General features: G+C 40.8%; 1 protein-coding gene and 1 pseudogene across 19 annotated transcripts; both read right to left on the minus strand.

Moving 5' to 3' along the window:
- Positions 1–16: 16 nt before the first annotated feature.
- LOC127779543 (uncharacterized) lies at positions 17–2,831 on the minus strand (annotated as a pseudogene).
- Positions 2,832–7,737: 4,906 nt separating this feature from the next.
- LOC127779404 (uncharacterized) lies at positions 7,738–17,556 on the minus strand. Of its 19 annotated transcripts, none has more exons than XM_052306156.1 (8): positions 17,331–17,556; positions 17,110–17,168; positions 12,805–12,892; positions 12,369–12,579; positions 10,569–10,756; positions 9,515–9,631; positions 9,129–9,255; positions 7,738–8,562 (listed from the first exon to the last, which is right to left on the minus strand). In XM_052306156.1, exons 4-8 carry the CDS (start codon positions 12,435–12,437, stop codon positions 7,960–7,962), a joined length of 1,104 nt encoding a protein of 367 aa, XP_052162116.1. In that variant the 5' UTR covers positions 12,438–12,579; positions 12,805–12,892; positions 17,110–17,168; positions 17,331–17,556; the 3' UTR covers positions 7,738–7,959. The 19 variants fall into 19 exon arrangements, with proteins under 19 accessions (XP_052162116.1, XP_052162114.1, XP_052162125.1 ...); XM_052306154.1 differs by having other exon boundaries at positions 12,805–12,973; XM_052306165.1 differs by having other exon boundaries at positions 10,569–10,680; positions 12,805–16,986.
- Between the last annotated feature and the right edge of the window lie 555 nt (positions 17,557–18,111).

The raw sequence follows: 18,111 nt of genomic DNA on the forward strand, positions 1-18,111 counted from the left end.
CTGTCATCCATCCACAAGCCCACAAGCCCAAATTGATTCCACGAGAATACACAAAAAAAAAATCGCAAGTCCACCAACCCAGACTCCTTCCAAGAGTACAAAATACACAAAGCAAACCAAAATACCCCAAAAAGAAATCGCAGTCCAGGAGTCCCGGTTCCAGGAGTTTTTCTTTCCATTTTGTTTCCCTTCAGGAGTCCGGTTGCTTTTCTTTCCCTTTTCTTTCCGGCCAGGAGTCTGACTGGGTCCCGCTTTACAGATTTCTTTGGAAGACAAGCAAGACATACATTATTATTATTATTAGAAGTAGAAATAATAGAAAATGCAGCACACAAGAAAATGCAGATGGCAAGTCTCTTCCTCTCGGACATCAAGCCTCTCGGACATCAAGGCACCTCCAATTAATCTCGATTCCAGGTTATCTTTGAACTCAACCCTGCAGTTTCAATTTAATTAGATTTATGAGATTTACCCAAGGTCCTTGAATAATTACTAACATAAGCACTTCCATTAATAATAAAAATATCCTAATAAAACTTCAAAACAAGCTTCCTAAGCTAGCTTACCAGCTTACCAGGCATATACATGACAAGTTCCATCTCATCTCCACCTCTTCTCTTCATAGCTTCAATAAAGGGAGGATAGCTTTTTGACGGTAGCTTCATATTCAACATACTCCATAGCATCCTGTGAAATATAGAAAGTTGAGCTGAGAGCTCCAAAAGGTTCTAAAAAACATCAAAAGAAAAAACAGTTCAAGCCGTAATACAAGCATAAATATCGGAAAACTAAGAAATTGTGTCCTAAAAGCAATTATTGCAAACAGTTCAGGCTGTAATACAAACATAAATATCGGAAAACTAAGAAATTGGGTCCTAAAAGTAATAATTGCAAACAGTTCAGGCTGATAAAAGCAATACTTGCAGAGTAAATTTAAATATTGTCTTGAAGAAATTTCACGGACTAAATGATTGAAAAATTGGGAGAAAATAATCAAAAGGAGGAAACACACTAAACAAATTTATTAGGCAATATCATTGCAGGCTGAACTTCTGGAACTTCAGATGATATCACTTTCCCTCTGTGATGTCTCACTGCCTCGCTGGTCAAGTTTGCTTCACCAATTTCTTTCAGACCTGTCAAAAGAAGTATTTCAGTTCTAGCAAGATGTGGTACATGATTAGCAACGGCGGATCCGCACAAGAGGGGCGGAGAGACAACGAGACTGACGGCAGTGGGGAGGCTGCCAGGTTCACCCCTCCCGTCGTCTCTGGCTGCGAATCAGCGCGAGCGGGGAATTAAATCATAGGGAACCACTGGAATTATAAGACAATACTGAATATTTGGAAGAAATACTATACAATGCTCATCCATGCATAAGACAACCCAAGGTGTACAATTTTAACATATCTAGCTATACTAATAGATCAATTAAAGCAGCAAAGAGGATATTAATATTGAATATGTGAATGCAGGAACAATTGTTAGCACAAAAGACCTATTATTGGGACACAATGAACAGCAGTTTCCTGGAGGATTCGTCCAGCCACCTCAATGGACAAGCATTAGCTTATTATTATAAAAAAAATACTTATACATAATACAATCAATTTAGTGACTATGCATCTATCCTTTTCATTTTGATCTAGAGAAATGAATATTGCTTTTATCTTATCACAGCTGATTCTGAGCAAAAAAAATAAAATAAAATGTCATTGCATTAACCACATGAATATTGTAAATTTTGGCCAGTTTCGATGAAATTATGCAATAACCTGGGAAATCAGTTGAAAAATTACCTCACCACAATTTGTTGGACCATCATAGCATGATTAAAGTGTGAGAGCACGGAGTAGATAAGGTTTCCAGTGCCCATTAAGAAAGTCCCTTCTGGTCATTTCAATACTGCTATGGTAGTGCTGAAATAGAATGGGACATGGCAGCATTTTCAGCACAGCTGTACATAAGTTATTTCTAGCATAACTTGATTAGAAATGATTCAACCTCAAGTAAATTCCACAAGAATGGTTCTTCATTAAAATTATCTATGCGGACAAAAATAAATGGCACCTTGCAATCCAAAGCATCACTTCAAGTTCCATATCCAATTTTCCCTATAGGGTAGTGAGAGTAAGCAGTGCGTAGAAAAATATAGCGTGATACATCACAAAGCACAAAATAGCACCAAACTATATCTAGCTGAAGCATCGGCACATTATTAACCCTCGGCAGGATTGCTCCTATGCAAAAGCCAAAATGAACCCAAGATTTCACTTGAACAGCATGATATATTGTCTTAGAGAAAATAAAGTACCTGGGAGGAAGTGGCTGGAACTGATGGTAGTGGGGAGGCTGCCGGCTCCGCCCCTCCTGTTGTCGCCGGCGTGGAGAGACGGCGGGATCCGTGTGGGAGGGGAAGAGGTCGCCGGAACCACCCCTCCCGTCGCCGCCGCCGACGGATCTGAGCGAGAGACGGGCGGAGAGAAGACGGGATACGTGCGGGAGGGGAAGAGGTCACCGGATCCGCCCCTCCCGTCGCCGTGGACGGCGGATCCGCACGAGAGGGGGCCAGAGAGACGACAGGATCCGTGCGGGAGGGGAAGAATTCGTCGGATCCACCACTCACGTCGCCATCGACGACGGATCCACGCAAGAGGGAGGCGGAAAGACGACGAGATCAGGCGCCGACAACGGATCCATGCGCGCAGCAACGACAGCTTGGAGGCTCCGCCCCTCCCATCGTCGCCGGCGGCGGATCCGCGCGAGCGGGGGACGGAGAGACAACGGGACCCTCCGCCGATGGCTCGCGATGCGTGTCTACTGGAGAAATTTCATTATTTGCCATGCAATTCGTAAGCCTTTCAGAATTTACCACTCAATACGCACTCCTTCCAGATTCTACCACTGAGACCACGAACTTTTTAATTCCGCGCCACTCCGGCACCAATCCGTCCGTCCGCCCCAACGCCAGCGATCCCGTCACCTTGTCGCGCTCATCACCGGCGCCGGCGACGCCGCCTCCACGTCTTCCCGGGCGATCTCCTTGACAGCTCCGCCCTCCACACTGTTGCCAGCTTCTTCCACCTCGACGTAGCCGGGGCCGAGCTTGGGGCAGATCGGATTCGGGAGTAGCTGCTAAGCTCGATCCACCGCCCCCGCGGCCCCGCCGTCGTGTGCTCCTCCTTTTCTTCTTCTGTCGCCGCCGCTGCGTGCACGGCTGTAGCCAACCTCATCCCCATGATAGCCGCCGCCGCCTCGTCCGTAGCGCTGCTGCCCGTCCCTACAGTGTGTTCGTGCTTGCGGCCCCGGGCACCAAGCAGAGCTGCAGAGATAATCTGCTCCTTGTCACATCTGAGATGCATAATCAACAAAAATTTGCTAACAATTGTACTGCGAAAACTGGCAAGTAGCAAAAATTTATTATTCTTCAGAAACAAATGCATTGATAACTACCAAGCGTGCTCTTCAGAAGTGAGAACGAAGCAGAAACAAATCACATGCCGCAACTAATTGATGAGAGAACGAAGAAACAGGGGAGGAAATCAGCAAGCGGCAATTAACACATAAGATCGATGCACAATAATTTTATGAAATCAAAGGTCGAATTCAGGCATGGAATAATTACGTACCAGCCTGCAAAATAAACTCTCCAGGTGTGTTTGCAACCCCTTTTTCCCAACTCATCTCCCTCGTTTTACGCGCGCACGCTTTTCAAACTGCTAAACGGTGTGTTGTTTGTAAAAATTTTCTATACGAAAGTTGCTTAAAAAAATCAAATTAATCAATTTTTAAAAAAAAAATTAGCAAATACTTAATTAATCACGTGCTAATGGATCGCGCCCGTTTTCCGTGTTTACTGTGTACGCTGGGAACCCAGAGTAGCGAACACACCCTAAGCAATAAAACTGAAGAAAGTATGAGCGTCACCAGCTTCGGCTATGTCGAGGTGGAAGATGCCGGTGACAGTGTGGAGGGCGGCGCTGTCAAGGAGGTCACTCGGGAAGACGTGCAGGCGGCGTCGCTGGCGCCGGTGACGAGTGCGACAGGCGACGGGGTCGCTAGCGTTGGGGCGGACGGACGGATTGGTGATGGAGTGGCACGGAATTAAAAAGTTCACGGTCTCAGTGGTAGAATATTGAAGGTGTGCGTATTGATTGAGTGATAAATTCTGAGAGGCTTACGAATTGCATGGCAAATAATGAAATTTCTCTGTCTACTGAGGGTCCGATCCGGACACCGCCACTTGGGGAGGGAGGTCGCCGGGGGGATCGGTCCAGATCCTCCTCTAACCCCTTCACTTCTAGGACCAGCATCAGCAGCGAGGAGTCTACTGATGCTATGCGGGAGGAGGGGAACTGCTAAGGATGGAGAAAGTGAAAAGGATAAGCACGGAGGAGAGAGAGATTGAGGAGAAAGGAAGAAACGATAGACTTGTGCTTTCTTCTTTTTTTTCACTCCTGTCGGTTCAGCTTTTAATTTTATTTTTCTATTTTTTTCCTCCCTATATGTTCGGTTTTCATTTTTCTCCGCTATATTTATTGATATTTGACCTCAAATGAAATTTAGAAATAAAACACAATACCTCAAAAAATATCGATTTTTATGACATAGATGTGCCATCAGCTCTGACATATACAATATATAGAAAATTGAGATTATTCCCACAATTACATTATACAGAGTATAAGAAAAGTTTAATATTTGTTTGAGATAAAAAATATCAATTGTAAAAAAAAGAAAAATTTCCACGAAACTCGACATATTAGAGTTTGCACGCTATATATCATCCACATGTCACATGATCAGTCTCCATGTGACTCTACATATGATTTTGGAAACGAGATCACACACTTGCAACGCGAGTTTTGACATAGTGAGAAGCACGGGTGACCACTAAGAGACTTTGAGTAAATATACAAAAGTATTTTTTATCCGTTCTGAATATCATTGGTTTTATGATAAACTTACCTATTTTAAATACATATTATTTTTAAAATCACCTAAGAAGATAAATATCTCCCACCAGGCGTCCACTCAATTTTCTCTCCGGGGTAATGTACAAGCATCAATTTTCCTTTTATTTTTTAAAAAACAACAAGCTTCTGCCGCGTGCGTGCTCCACCTTGACGGACCGCTGTCACCACCATCGTCACGTTCCACAGTCCACTCTCTCACCTCGTCGGAGTTTGGATCGAGGAGAGTTGGGCAGAAAGAGGATTAGGGTTAGGGTTTTTCGGACCCCTCTAATTTCATCGGCGCACGACCGATCCGAGCCGTCCATCAGATCGGACGGCTGAAATCGGCCCCGCATCGGGCCGCCACCGCTGTTGGGCCACGCGGTATTTGAGCTGCTCTCAGTTCGCCCGCGTCGGGCCGTCGACGGTAGATGGGCCGCATGCTGCTCGCTCGCGCAAAAAGGGCTGGGCCGATTGTAACAGGCCGAAATAAGATTTTATTTAATTCCCACTGATTTAATTCATTTAGTCGTTTAGAAGAATTTTCTTTGGCATTATTTTGAGCCAATTTCGATTTCCTTTACATTTACGTTTTCTGTAATCCTAGAGTATATTATAAATACATGTTATCAAAGTGCCATCTCATCTTATTGTGAACTTTTTCCGTTTAAACATGATGTTTAATTCTGAGATTGTTGTTTTAATTTGTCTATATTTTTCTGACCAGTGTGGAAACTATTTGTTATTGTTCATCACATCATCCCGTGTGTATATATATAGTTTTATTTTTCCGTCCCATTGCAATGTAATTATCTGGTTCTACCAAAATATTGATCAAATAATATGGCTTGGATTTAAGGTTCATATTAAGTTCGATTTTATCTTTACCGATTTAAGGTTCTTGTGGTGTCACAAAGTAGTTTTTCCCGTTGCAATGCACGGGCACTATTGCTAGTTAAGCCAAAAAAATATTAGGAAAATTCGTACATTAAGAAAATAAAAAGAATGCTCTACGTGAATTCTCAACAGCAAAATGCATTCATGTCCAGTATTCATTTTAACTAGTTGAGCGGCCCGCGTAATTGCACGGCTAGCATCAATTTAAAATTATATTTTTTTACACATGATTTTATTTGAAATTATCATTCCCGTGATTCTAATAATTTTATAGTTTTTAAAAGCCACGCCAATCGCTTCCCCTTTTTTTTCTTACTCGATCTACCCTTCTTCTATTCACCACCTTTAGAACTTTAAAAATTAGGTCTTATTGTTTTTATAGTTCATTGTCTTGTTTGGGTTTCATTTTCATAATTTTTAGAAGTATCGTCAAACATCGTCAATTTACTACTCTACGGCCCATCTGCTGCCACCTCTCTTTGTTGTCATTGGGATTTTAAAAACCGAACATAATTATTGTTTGTGTTCTTTTTTTTTTACTTTCTATAAGTCTCGCCAAATCGTTTCTGACTTCGCCACTACTCTACAACCCGCCTGCTGCCTCCTTATTGTCATTGAGATTTTAAAAAGGAACATGATTATCATTGAGGTTTATTTTTACTCTCCATAAGTCCTGCCAACCGTCGTGACCAAGCTGCTTAACGGCTTGCCCATCGTCACTCCTCTTAATCGTCATTGGGATTCTTGTAGCACCCATATTTTATTTGCATTTATTTAAAAAGTTGTCATTTAAAATCTTGGAGTTAAATTTGGTTCTTAATTGTTTTGTGCCAATTTAGATCTCAAATCCTCTCCTAGAAAATTCCCTTCAAAATCCTGTGAAACCCTAGTCCAAATTCAAATTCAAATCCCTCCAAAAATCTCCTCAAAATTCAACTCTATAGATCCTTGAGAAAAAGTGAAAGTTCACTGTTCGAATTGGGCCTCCTCTCCTTTCCTCAGCCCAACTCCCCTCCACCCTTTCCTCCCCTTCCCACCAAAGCAGGCCGGCCCGGACCAGCCCATCACTGTGCATCTTCTTCCTTGAGCCAGCAAGCACACGCGCACGCCAACCGTTCGATGAAATGCCAACCCGAGTGCTGCACCGTTCCGCCCTCGTTCCTGAGCCGCACCGCACCGTACCATCCTCCCGTGCGCCGAGCGTCGTGCCGAGACCGCGTCGCGCCACCCCCGCACCGCGCCAAGCCGCAAAAGACGCAGCGCCGGTTTGCCATCCGGGAAACACGGCGTCCCGTCGCCCTTGTCATTCCGTCCCGTCGCCGTCCATCCGCGGGCATCACCTCGCCGTCGACGCGTCGTCTTTGTCATCCGTCTACTCCCGGGAAGCCGCTGAACCCGTGTCTCCCTCTCTCTCGCGTCGCGTCGCCAATGTCGCTCGCGTCATCCCTCTCTAGCCCTACCGCCCCAAATCCCGGCCGTAGCCGTCGTCGGCTGTGCTTGTCTATAAAATGCTGAATCAAGTGGCTGTCTCACTGAAGGTCTTGTTTGTTCTCTCACTGAAGGTCTTGTTTGCCAACGCCACAATGTGTCTCTGTTTATTTGAGACTGGAGGATTGGAAGAGGCACCTGGAAGATTAGAGGAAGCCAAGAATCTTGCGAAAAGCTCTGCGATGGTCCTCTTTCACATGCTGCAGATCTGTGGAATCTGAGTGTATTTAGATGAAGTCACTTGGTTGCTACTGCTACTGGCAGTTCTTCATTCAGCAAGAAAAACTTGCGCATTCAGCAAGAAGAACATGTAAATACATTTTATCAGAGCTTCAAAGGAAGAATACATGCAGCAGCAACAAATGGTAAATATCAAATGAACAGCATTACAGAGGTATTTAGATGCTCGTCCAATGCATTCAGCTTCGCACAATGCAGTTGTACAGAAGTTCAAGAACCCACAAATATAGATTCAGATCTCATATATTATTGCATTACACCAACACCCCAGTCCCCAGCCAGCATAACTTAGTTCCCTCCTAAACCCGAGTCCCCAGCCAGCATAACTTAGTTCCCTCCTAAACTATTACAAAACCATCTAATTGTCACCAGAAATCAACTACTTGAAGTAATCACGAACGAACGACCAGAAGTAGCAAACGAACTCATATGCCTTGGGAACTGATGTGCAAGCGTCAGAGACGACGTTGAAGAACCAAAGCATTAAAGTAATCCACCAGAAAATCCGGAGCATTAACTTCCAGATCTTCATCTTAGAGGAACCTTTGGCTTTCCCCTCCTTTTCGAGGACCTTAACCCGAGCTGTAAGCCACTTACGTGGGCCATCCGGAAGGTTCAGATACGTAAGCATGGTATCCACCTTCGTTGACATTGACTCTTCATCGTCTGAAGTACCACCATCAGATTTACCAGCAGGTGTAGAAGGTGCAGATGGACCTCCCTGTCCTCTGATCCTGAAGTGATGAACGAGAATGCCAATGACTGCATCCCACTCAGCTTCTGCACTGGGAGAAGATTTCTTGATGGCAGAAGATACAATAGCAGTAAGACTCTCATGGGATACATTCGAATCTCCAATTGTGGTGCCCAGTTTCTGATATAAGTCCTGCAAAACCATAGCATCCATCCTCTGGCGGTACTCCCTAGATATAATCTTGCTCACAATAGCTTCTATTTCTCTATCCTTGTTTTTGGTGGAGTCCTGTCAAAAAATTTAAAGATTTTAAACTATTCATCCTATTCAAAGCATGACAATGTCTACAGTATCTGCAAACAGATTTTAAACTGACAGTGCCAATAATAATGAAGCAATTCCCCACTACAAAAACTGTAGGGGGTCATCAAACAAGACATCCCCCATAACAAGAATAATGCTTCAGCCACGTATACATAAAAACAAGCAAGCGAACATGCCACAAGTATTGGTAGAAAATACAGAGTAAACTATAGGAAAGGCAAAGCTTAGCAAAGCAAATGCCAAATGGTTTGGCATCACAAAGATGTAAGAGTTCATTGAGTGATGCCAAATAACCTCTGCTGTAAAGAATATGGGGAAATAGACGCATGGCAGTGCCAAAAATGTGGGGGGTTTTCCAAAACTGCCACTAAACATACTAGTAACATACCATGCATGGCATTCAAACTGAAATTTACTACCAAAGGGAATGATATAAATTGGATAATTCAAACTGGAACTCACTACCAAAGACTTAACATCCTGAGTTAACACACTCAATTTGGATTAAAAACAACATACTAGTAACATACCAGTTCAACACAACCCCCTCCTTGTTTTTCAGAGACTGTACTCGTTGACATCACAGACACTCCTCCTTGCTTTTCAGGTATCGTACTTGTTGACATCATTTTTTTGAATTGAAAAACAGCAATGTCGCTGCAAAACCACAAGATAGAAGATTGATTAGATAGATGCAAGTGGTGGACAGGGGTGGAGCTTCAGAAAAAATGGAGGGGGAGGGAGGGGGGCACAACAAGAACATTTATTAAACATCAGGTTTAATGAGTAAATTTCACTTTAGTTCTTTTGATCCAAGCTTCACAAAGAAGCAGGGCTAACACAAAATTTTCACCTAACAGCATTCGATTGCGCTTTGGACTAGGCTAGCACGGATGAGAAGAGGGAAGGGGCAAACCTAGAACGCCCAGTGAGGAAGCCCGTGAGAACACCACCACCACCACCACCACCACAGGATGTAAAGTTACGGATCTGGCCCGGGACACCACCACCATTACCCAGTACCCCTAAGAAGCTGCAAAAACCACAGGATAGCAGGAATGGGATCGAATGAAGCGGTGGATGAATTCCAAAGAGCAGAGCAAGTAGGGGTAGGGGAAAACCCTAGGGAGGAGCTGACGAAGTAGTCCGGGCGCCTCACGAGGGTAGCTGGGCGGTCGGACAGGCCCTGCGCCGAGGCCCGGATGACGAGGCGGCGCGCGCCCGCGGCGGCGGCGGCGGCCATGTTCGATTCGTCGACTGGGTGGTGTGTGGGAGAGATGGCGGCGGGGGAAAGGGAAGGGTTGAGGGGTTCGGGACTCGGGATGCTAGCTAAGTAGCTAGGTTAGGTGTGAAACTTGACCGTACACTCTACAGGGTGGTTTTACCCTTCTCACATGACCCCACATGTCATTGGGAAAAATTTCATAAATCCCTCCCGGGTACTATTTCACAAAATTAGACTTAATAACCAATTTGAGATTTAAAACATGATGTGTTGTTATTATATGATGATGGCCGGATCAAAGAATTCATAAATTTGATACTCCATCCGTCCCAAAATATAGCAACCTTGTACTAAATCTGGACATGCCCTAGGATGTGTTACATCCAGTACAAGGTTGCTATATTTTAGGACGGAGTGAGTATTTGATTATGACAACACAGAAATAAGTCTGTTGTGAAACTCAAAAAAAAAAGTCCAAATCAAAGTTATCAACAGTAATTATCTAAGATATGCACATTACACTTAACACTTAATGTGGCTATTAAATAAAGATGTTCTAGGTTTGACCAAGTTAATAGAAAATGATGGCTACATTTCTAGCATAGAACAAATATACCATAAAATTATATTCGATTGTGTATTTAGTTAAACTAATTTGGTGTTACAGATGTTGCTACCTTTTTCTATTAAACTTACTCAAGCTTAAAGAAGTTTGACTTCAAGGGAGTATAATGTGAGATTGTACCTTAAATTTAAGAAATAGCTCATTGCCATGAGGCTTTTAGTCCTTGACATTTTCATGACGATACCATCTTCTTCATGCAGTGATGTAATTGATGCCTTGCTCCAATTGAACACTGAAATATCCAATGGTATGCTGACCAATTTCATATAACGCAGAGGTGCCCACATCATGCAGATACACATTTTTCCCTCAGAAAGGAAAGTAATTAGTAATTAGTATATGTCGTATCTCTAATTACTGACCCGACCACATTACTACACCAATCTAACCCTTGCCCAATCTAATCACAGGGCTACTTGAAGCAAAAAGGCACATTGCCACGTGGCCAAGCAGGATTTTGCTAGCAGCCAGAATGGACATGCACGCAGCCAAGCCCTCTAGGGAACATGCAAGTGCTGTAAGAAATAAATGAGCTGATTAGGACCATAAAAAAGTCCCAAAAAAATACCAACTACTCATTACAAGGTAATGTGTGAACATGCCACTTTAAAAACCTGAAACATCTATTAAGAGACATCCTAAAACGACATCTAAGGAAGAACGGAGGATGTACTTATGCAATAGAACAATAGGTACGACATGGAAAATGAGAGATGCTAATGATTTTTTTCATGATTCACTGTTACTTCGGTGTTATTTATTATACTATTTTCATGTCCTAGCAATGCGCTTGAAGAGATCTTGCATAAGACATAAATGTAGGGAGCTATGTCCTAGGTTTAAACAGCAAAGTTAGTCTATCCAATACCCATATGAGATCAAGATATATAGCGGAATCTAGACCAAAGGCCCAATTTCAGGCAAAGCTACTACAGATTAGTGAATGAGCAATTGAGGCATCACCAGGGTATCCTATTCAAAACTAAGACCTATAAAATTACTAAGTATCAATAGAAAAAGAGAGCATCCTGGGTTCTTTCAATGTTGGCCTTTGCCCTGTGATGTCACAGAAACCCAGGTTTGTTACAACTGATACCAGAATAGAAATTATGTAGGAGAGTGGGGAAGGACCATGACAACTTCAGGTTAAAGGTAGCATTTAACAACTGTGCAATGCATGGATTAACATAGACAGCTAAAAAATATGAACAGGTGTATAACATAAGTACAATGAATAACTTCTGCAGTGGCATAAGCCACTTTGTGGACAATTCAAGCAGGGGAACACTGTATGCTGCATCACTTACAAACTTTGGTGCAGTGTCTGCATTTTTAAACAAGGAAAAAGTGATACATTGACATGATCAAGTTCCGTAATTAACAGCTAACAAAAATCTATATGAACCTTATCTATTCATTCATGGATATTGCTACAAAGCTAACAATGAACTAAAGATCTGATACCACTTTACCATGCTGAAACATTTTAACTCTGTATATGCTCACAACAAAGGTCTGATTCCACTTTACCATGCTGACGTTACCATGACAATATCACGGGTGTGGATTGTGAATCTGACATCCCAATTTTCTCTCTTTTTGCCCTTATAATCTATATGTGAGTGATATGGTATATGAAACACTTCTGAAGGCGATTTGCTGACTAGGATAGTAGGATTGTCAATTTAGCACCCCAGAAGGGTCCATGAATGATTTGAGCTAAAACAACAATTGAATCTTGAGGATCAAATTGGTTATTTCCCCCATGGCAATCAAATGCACCATGCATGTATATAATGTTCAGCCCCAATTAGTCTCAAGTAAATGCAGCAAACAGGAGTAGAGAAAAGGATCTTAGGAGCAGAGATGATCAGATGACAAAAAAACAGTCAAAGATGATAAAAAGGCAATCATTCTTACCATCTGCTTGCCAACCAGCAGAATGCAGGAAACTATTAGATATATAGGATGGTATCCTGATATCACCATGTATAACCTTGTTCATATTTATTTACAGTGCAGCTATTTGGAGGCCTCAAAACATGGCCAAATGAAATTCCCGCAAATTTAACTCGGTTTCACAGTGAGATGACTCATGTAGGGCTGAGGTGCCATAGTTAAACAGGAAAAGCTGCAGATAAATAGAGTAAAAACTTGTCAAGCAAAAGGTTCAAAGAGTTAAAATACAGGATTTATATAAAATTAATCTCAAGAAGTCAATCTTGACACAATTTTAGCGATCAACGTCTGGAAATTTGTTTTTGTCTAGACGAAGAAGACATACTCCCTCTGTTCAGAATTAGATGCTGTTTTAGGCAAAGCAAGGTGAAGTTTAATTCTGTTGAGGCTCACTTACCCCTAATTAGCATGACTTCTCTCTAATTACTAATCTGTCCACATTACTGCACCAATCTAGCCCATGTCCAGTCCAGTAACAGTGGCACCTGAAGCAAAGTGGTACATTGCTACATGACCAAGCAGGATTGTGATAGCAGACACAATCGACATGTCCAGAGCAAAGCCATCTAGGAAAAATGCCAGTGGTTACAAATAAATGAGATAACTATAACACTATCAAGAATACCAACTGCAGGGTAAGTTGGCAAAATACCACCTAGAAAACCTGAAACATCCCATAGAAACACCCTTGAACGACATCTAAGAGGACGCACTCTTGTGATAGAACGAGAGGTATCACAGAGAAAAAGAGAAGTTGCTGAATTTTTCATTATTCCATGTTGCTTTAGTGTTTTAGACTTTTCGTATAGTATTTGCATGACCTAGTAATGTGTTTCAATAGATCTTGCAAAAGACATAAATGTAGGGAGTAATGTCATTGGTTTATACAGCAAAGTTAATCCATCAAATAGCCATTGGAGATCAAGATAGTAGAGTCCAGACCAAAGGCCCAATTTCAGGCAAAATAACTACAGATTAGTGAAGCTGTAGAGGCATTGCCAGGATATCTATTCTCAATTAAGACCTATAAAATTACAAAGTAATAGAGAAATAGAGGAGTATCCTTAGTGCTTTCATTGTTGGCCTTTGCCCTGTGATGTTACACTTGCAATTGATACCAAAACCAAAGTCATTTGTGAGAGTGGGGAAGGACCATGAAACTTCACATTAAAGGTAGAAACAGTGTAGTGCATAGATTAACATAATAAACAGCTAAAATATGAAAAGGTGTATAATATAAGAAACAATGAACAACTTGTGCAGGGATGAATAATTCTAGGCAGATGTTCACAGCAAAGATTTTCACCATTTTAAAATGTTATCATTACAGCCTCATGGGTCGAATTTAAACGCTCCATCCCATTTTTTTTCTACTTTTCCCCTTTATAGTCTGTGAGGATATTATGATGAATTTCTGAAGGCTAAAACAACAGTTGAAACCGAGAACGCTTCCTATCGGTAATACCAATCAAAAGAAAAATATCGGACACTTCAATTTCCCAAACAACTACCTACTCCTCTCCTCACTCTATCACACATACATACATGCATCAATCTTTAAAATATTTTTTCACATAAACTATTTATCTAATCTACGATCCAATTACACCATTATATTTGTTGATATTAAATCTTTATAACAAGATATCGAATGATTATATTCCAATAAAGAAAAACGTATGTTTAAACAGTTAAAACTCAATGTTTCATACGCTAGAGACATGTTTCAGTGTGTGTTTTCGCCATGCTTCACAAAACTTACGCAACACCTGCTCTTACTCTCTCTCCTACCATACTATTTTCTCTCCATTCCATTCATGCATGTAGTGGCCTTCAAAACAATTTATCATAAACTAATTATCCAATCTACGATCCGATTACAACATTGCATTCGTTGCAATTAAATCTTTATAACAAGATTTTACATGATTATATTCCAATAAAAGAAAAATATAAGTTTCAACTGTTAAAACTCATTGTTCCATACATAATAGCAACATGTTTCAATGTGCGTTTTCACTATGTTTCACAAAAAATTTAAATGTTTCAATTGCTGGTTTTTTTTGTTCCACCATGTATGACTTGATGTTTCACCCAATGGTCAACTGAAACATTTAACCATCCAATTTTTTTTAGGAAATCGATCACCCGATTTATAGCTCCCTCCAGTTGAAACTTGGATTTAATTAGTTGTCCACCCCCCCCCAACACACACACACACAAAAAAAACAATCAAATGGGCATAGCAAGCACAAATTTACAAAGATACTGTGACGTGAAGCCACAATTAGAGCTCAAGCACAGCAAACATGCTTTCCTCAGGCCCACTGCATATTCCAAAAAAAATAAACAAAATAAATAACAGACTGCAATATGTTGTAGCTTATGGGCTAAACAAAACTTACATATCACCAACTAGACAAGACAGAAGGAACTAAACATGTGAATAGTACTGCAATGCAATGGAGGTTCTAATTATTGCCGGACTTAATATTATACACCCTAGATGATACTTCATCTTATTCAAAAATTTTGTGCAAATATAAAAATATTTAAGTCGTACTTAAATAACATTTTGATGATAAAAAGTCACAATAAAAGAAATGATAATTACATAATTATTTTCAATAAGACGAATGGTCAAACGTATCTCAAAAAGTCAACAATGCCATATATTGAAAAATGAAGGGGGTATGTTATAAGATGTAGAGCTAAAAAGCACCAAAAAAAGTATCAGTTCCAAGAATTATAGGATGCAGGTCCTATGCAGTACTGCTCACTAACATGTGGGTCCGACAGACCCTCGGGCCCGTGTGTTAGCGAGCAATACTGCAAAGAGAGGACCTGGATTGAGAATTATACACATTACCACATGGGATCAACCAAAAAACTAAGACCGTATGCAGATTGCCATTTTTTTAACAAAAGAAATTAAAAACAACTCACACGTGCCCACATAGATTAGCCATCTTCTCTACTATCTACTGGCTAGACAGCCTAGACCTCAGTTCAGAGCAAAGCGTGAACTCTGCTTCTATCTATCCTACAGCTTTGTGAGAGTGCGCGCAGAACACGCCAATCATCCCTAACTTCTCTTTATGAGTATAAAGATAAATAATGGTTATCTCAAATTCCATATATATTATGGAAGAAATAGAATGGAAAAAAAAGCATTAACTCAAAGAGGCTGCTAAAATGGAATTCATTACAGAGTTCAATCTGCATTAGGATGACTTTGGGAATGAAGACATTGCTCAACTTGCATAATAGGAGAAAGTGTTAACCCCAAGTATTGGGATTCGTTTACTAACCCCCTATAAAAATATAAGTATGAAAATCAGTTCAAAAAGCTCCCTAATGGTTTGGCCATGTGGACTATGACAAGCTATAGTGAAGTGGTGATGGATTCGGATAAAAGAATCAAGTTATAAAGCTTGGAAAAGAAGCACATTAATGCAAATAAATAGGTATTCCCAGGGTTACTGATAAGTGAAGAAAAGGGAGCGATTGGGCTGGCTCGAGTAGTGAGCTAACATGTGAGCCACATAAGCAATACCCACCCCACCACTGTTCAGTGCACTTTTTCTTCTATAATACTCCCTCCATCCCAAAATGTTTAACGCCGTTGACTTTTTAGCACATGTTTGACCGTTCGTCTTAATCAAAAAATTTAAGTAATTATTAATTCTTTTTCTATCATTTGATTTATTGATAAATATACTTTTATGTATACATATAGTTTTACACATTTCACAAAATTTTTTGAATAAGACGAACGGTCAAACATGTTTAGAAAAGTCAACGGCGTCAAACATTTAGGGAAGGAGGGAGTAATTATAATCCAATGGTTCCACCAGGACACATTGCAAATCAAGCATCACACCAAGGAATAAGTTTACATTATGTGTCTTTTTTGAAACGAACAGCACACCAAGGTATCATGTTTTGGGATTCATTATGTGTCTTGTCATTCTTCATAAAGAGATTTTATACAAGTGCACCCAAAAAAGTATGTGTGTCAATCTTTTTTTCACCCGTGCACTTGTAACATGTTTCCAGTTCAATGTCTAGTCATTCGTTATAACCAGAAGGATATTCTATTTATGTGTACAAAATTATAACCAGAAGAAAGTATTTCTGAATACTATACAAATCTAATAACATCAATTATGTGTCACGGAAATTATATTTTGATATAGTAAATAAAGGTCAAAATATTTTTTCTAGTAAAATAAAATATACCCTACATTTTTTATAAATAATTTAAGAATAAAGACGGATGGAGTAGTATTTATTTCCCAAGCCAACAACAAATAGGATGTAGCACCTTTTATTATTATTATTATGGATGGGGAAAAATAAATCTAGTGCTTAATTTACGTTTAAAGTTATCTTTATTTATATCTTTGGGGTAGGAAATAAGAGGGCCGTCGACGGCGCTGTGTTTGATGGTCTGCGGCTAGCTGTTCTCGCTAGATCATACTCCTACAAGATCAGTACTAGTAGCTCCTAGTAGTACTGGATTGCTACTCCAACAGTAGTACTACTAGATCCATGCCGGCAGCAGCGGGGAAGGCACCTATGAAATCAAAATAATACTCCAATAAATAAAGAAAAGAAACAAGAGAGGAAAAATATGGATGATGCTGGATTGCTGGTGCTTGTGTAGAAGAAGAAGAAGAAGAAGCAGCTAGTACAGTACTCCGTAGATGGTGAGTAGCTAGCAGCTGGTTCTCCTCTCCTCTGCTATCCTCTCCTCTCCTGCGTTGACGGACGGACGGACGGTATGAGTCATCTCATCTAGTTATCCGCGCAGGCGCAGAAGAAGAAAAGACTGCAGCCTGCTCCTCTGCACAGGCGGGTAAAAAGTACTCCTACTCTGTAGGGCAAAAAAAAGGAAGAAGAGCAAGCAAGTACCGATACCGATCTGTGCGCCTCCTCAAATCGGAAATCATGGGGAGTCAGGAGTCGCCCCGCCGCTCGTCCGTCTCGTCGATCCCCCTCCTGTCCTGACACCCACGAGATTCCTCCTCCTTTTCTTCCTTCCGTCATCACCCGCAGAGCAGACCTGCCGCCGCTGAGAGAGAGAGGAGGCCAGATCCGATCTTATCCTTGAAGGGGCTAACGCGAAATCCCATCCATGCCCCCCCCCCCCCCCCCCAATGCCTATTTATTAGTACTATATAGGAGTAGGTACTGGTACGAGCCAGGCGTAATATTATTACCCATCTATTTGCTCCCTCTGTTTCGAAATGTTTGTTTGACCGTTCGTCTTATTCAAAAACTTTTATAAAATATGTAAAATTATATATCTATATAAAAATATATTTAACAATGAATCAAATGATAGGAAAAGATGTAATAATTACTTAAACTTTTTAAATAAGACGAACGGTCAAACAAGTTTAAAAAAGTCAACGGCGTCAAACATTTCGAAACAGAGGGAGTAGGAGTATTTAGTAGTAGTTGATACCCCCGCTAATCGCTAATGGGCGAGCGATCCATCGCCATCTACCCCTCTACACTACTCTCCTCCCCTTCTTCTCTTTCTACCACACCATAAACTTTTAAAAAATAAAAAAATAAAGTTAAAAAAAATTATATATAGAAATACTATATATAAAAAATATTTAAATTTGAATCGGATATGTAAACTTTTGACTTATAAACTTTGGGTGTATAAACTTTAGATGTATAGAAATAC

Source organism: Oryza glaberrima, chromosome 7, assembly GCF_000147395.1.
Source record: "Oryza glaberrima chromosome 7, OglaRS2, whole genome shotgun sequence".
Classification (NCBI taxonomy): Eukaryota; Viridiplantae; Streptophyta; class Magnoliopsida; order Poales; family Poaceae; genus Oryza; species Oryza glaberrima.

Excerpts from the sequence above, each read along its gene's own strand:
- LOC127779404 (XM_052306163.1), bottom strand. The coding sequence starts at position 12,437 with ATGGTGATATCAGGATACCATCCTATATATCTAATAGTTTCCTGCATT. Across the intron at positions 9,256-9,514 it reads TTCCTCACTGGGCGTTCTAG|CGACATTGCTGTTTTTCAAT; the intron begins GTTTGCCCCTTC and ends GTGGTTTTGCAG. Across the intron at positions 8,563-9,128 it reads GAGGGGGTTGTGTTGAACTG|GACTCCACCAAAAACAAGGA; the intron begins GTATGTTACTAG and ends ATTTTTTGACAG.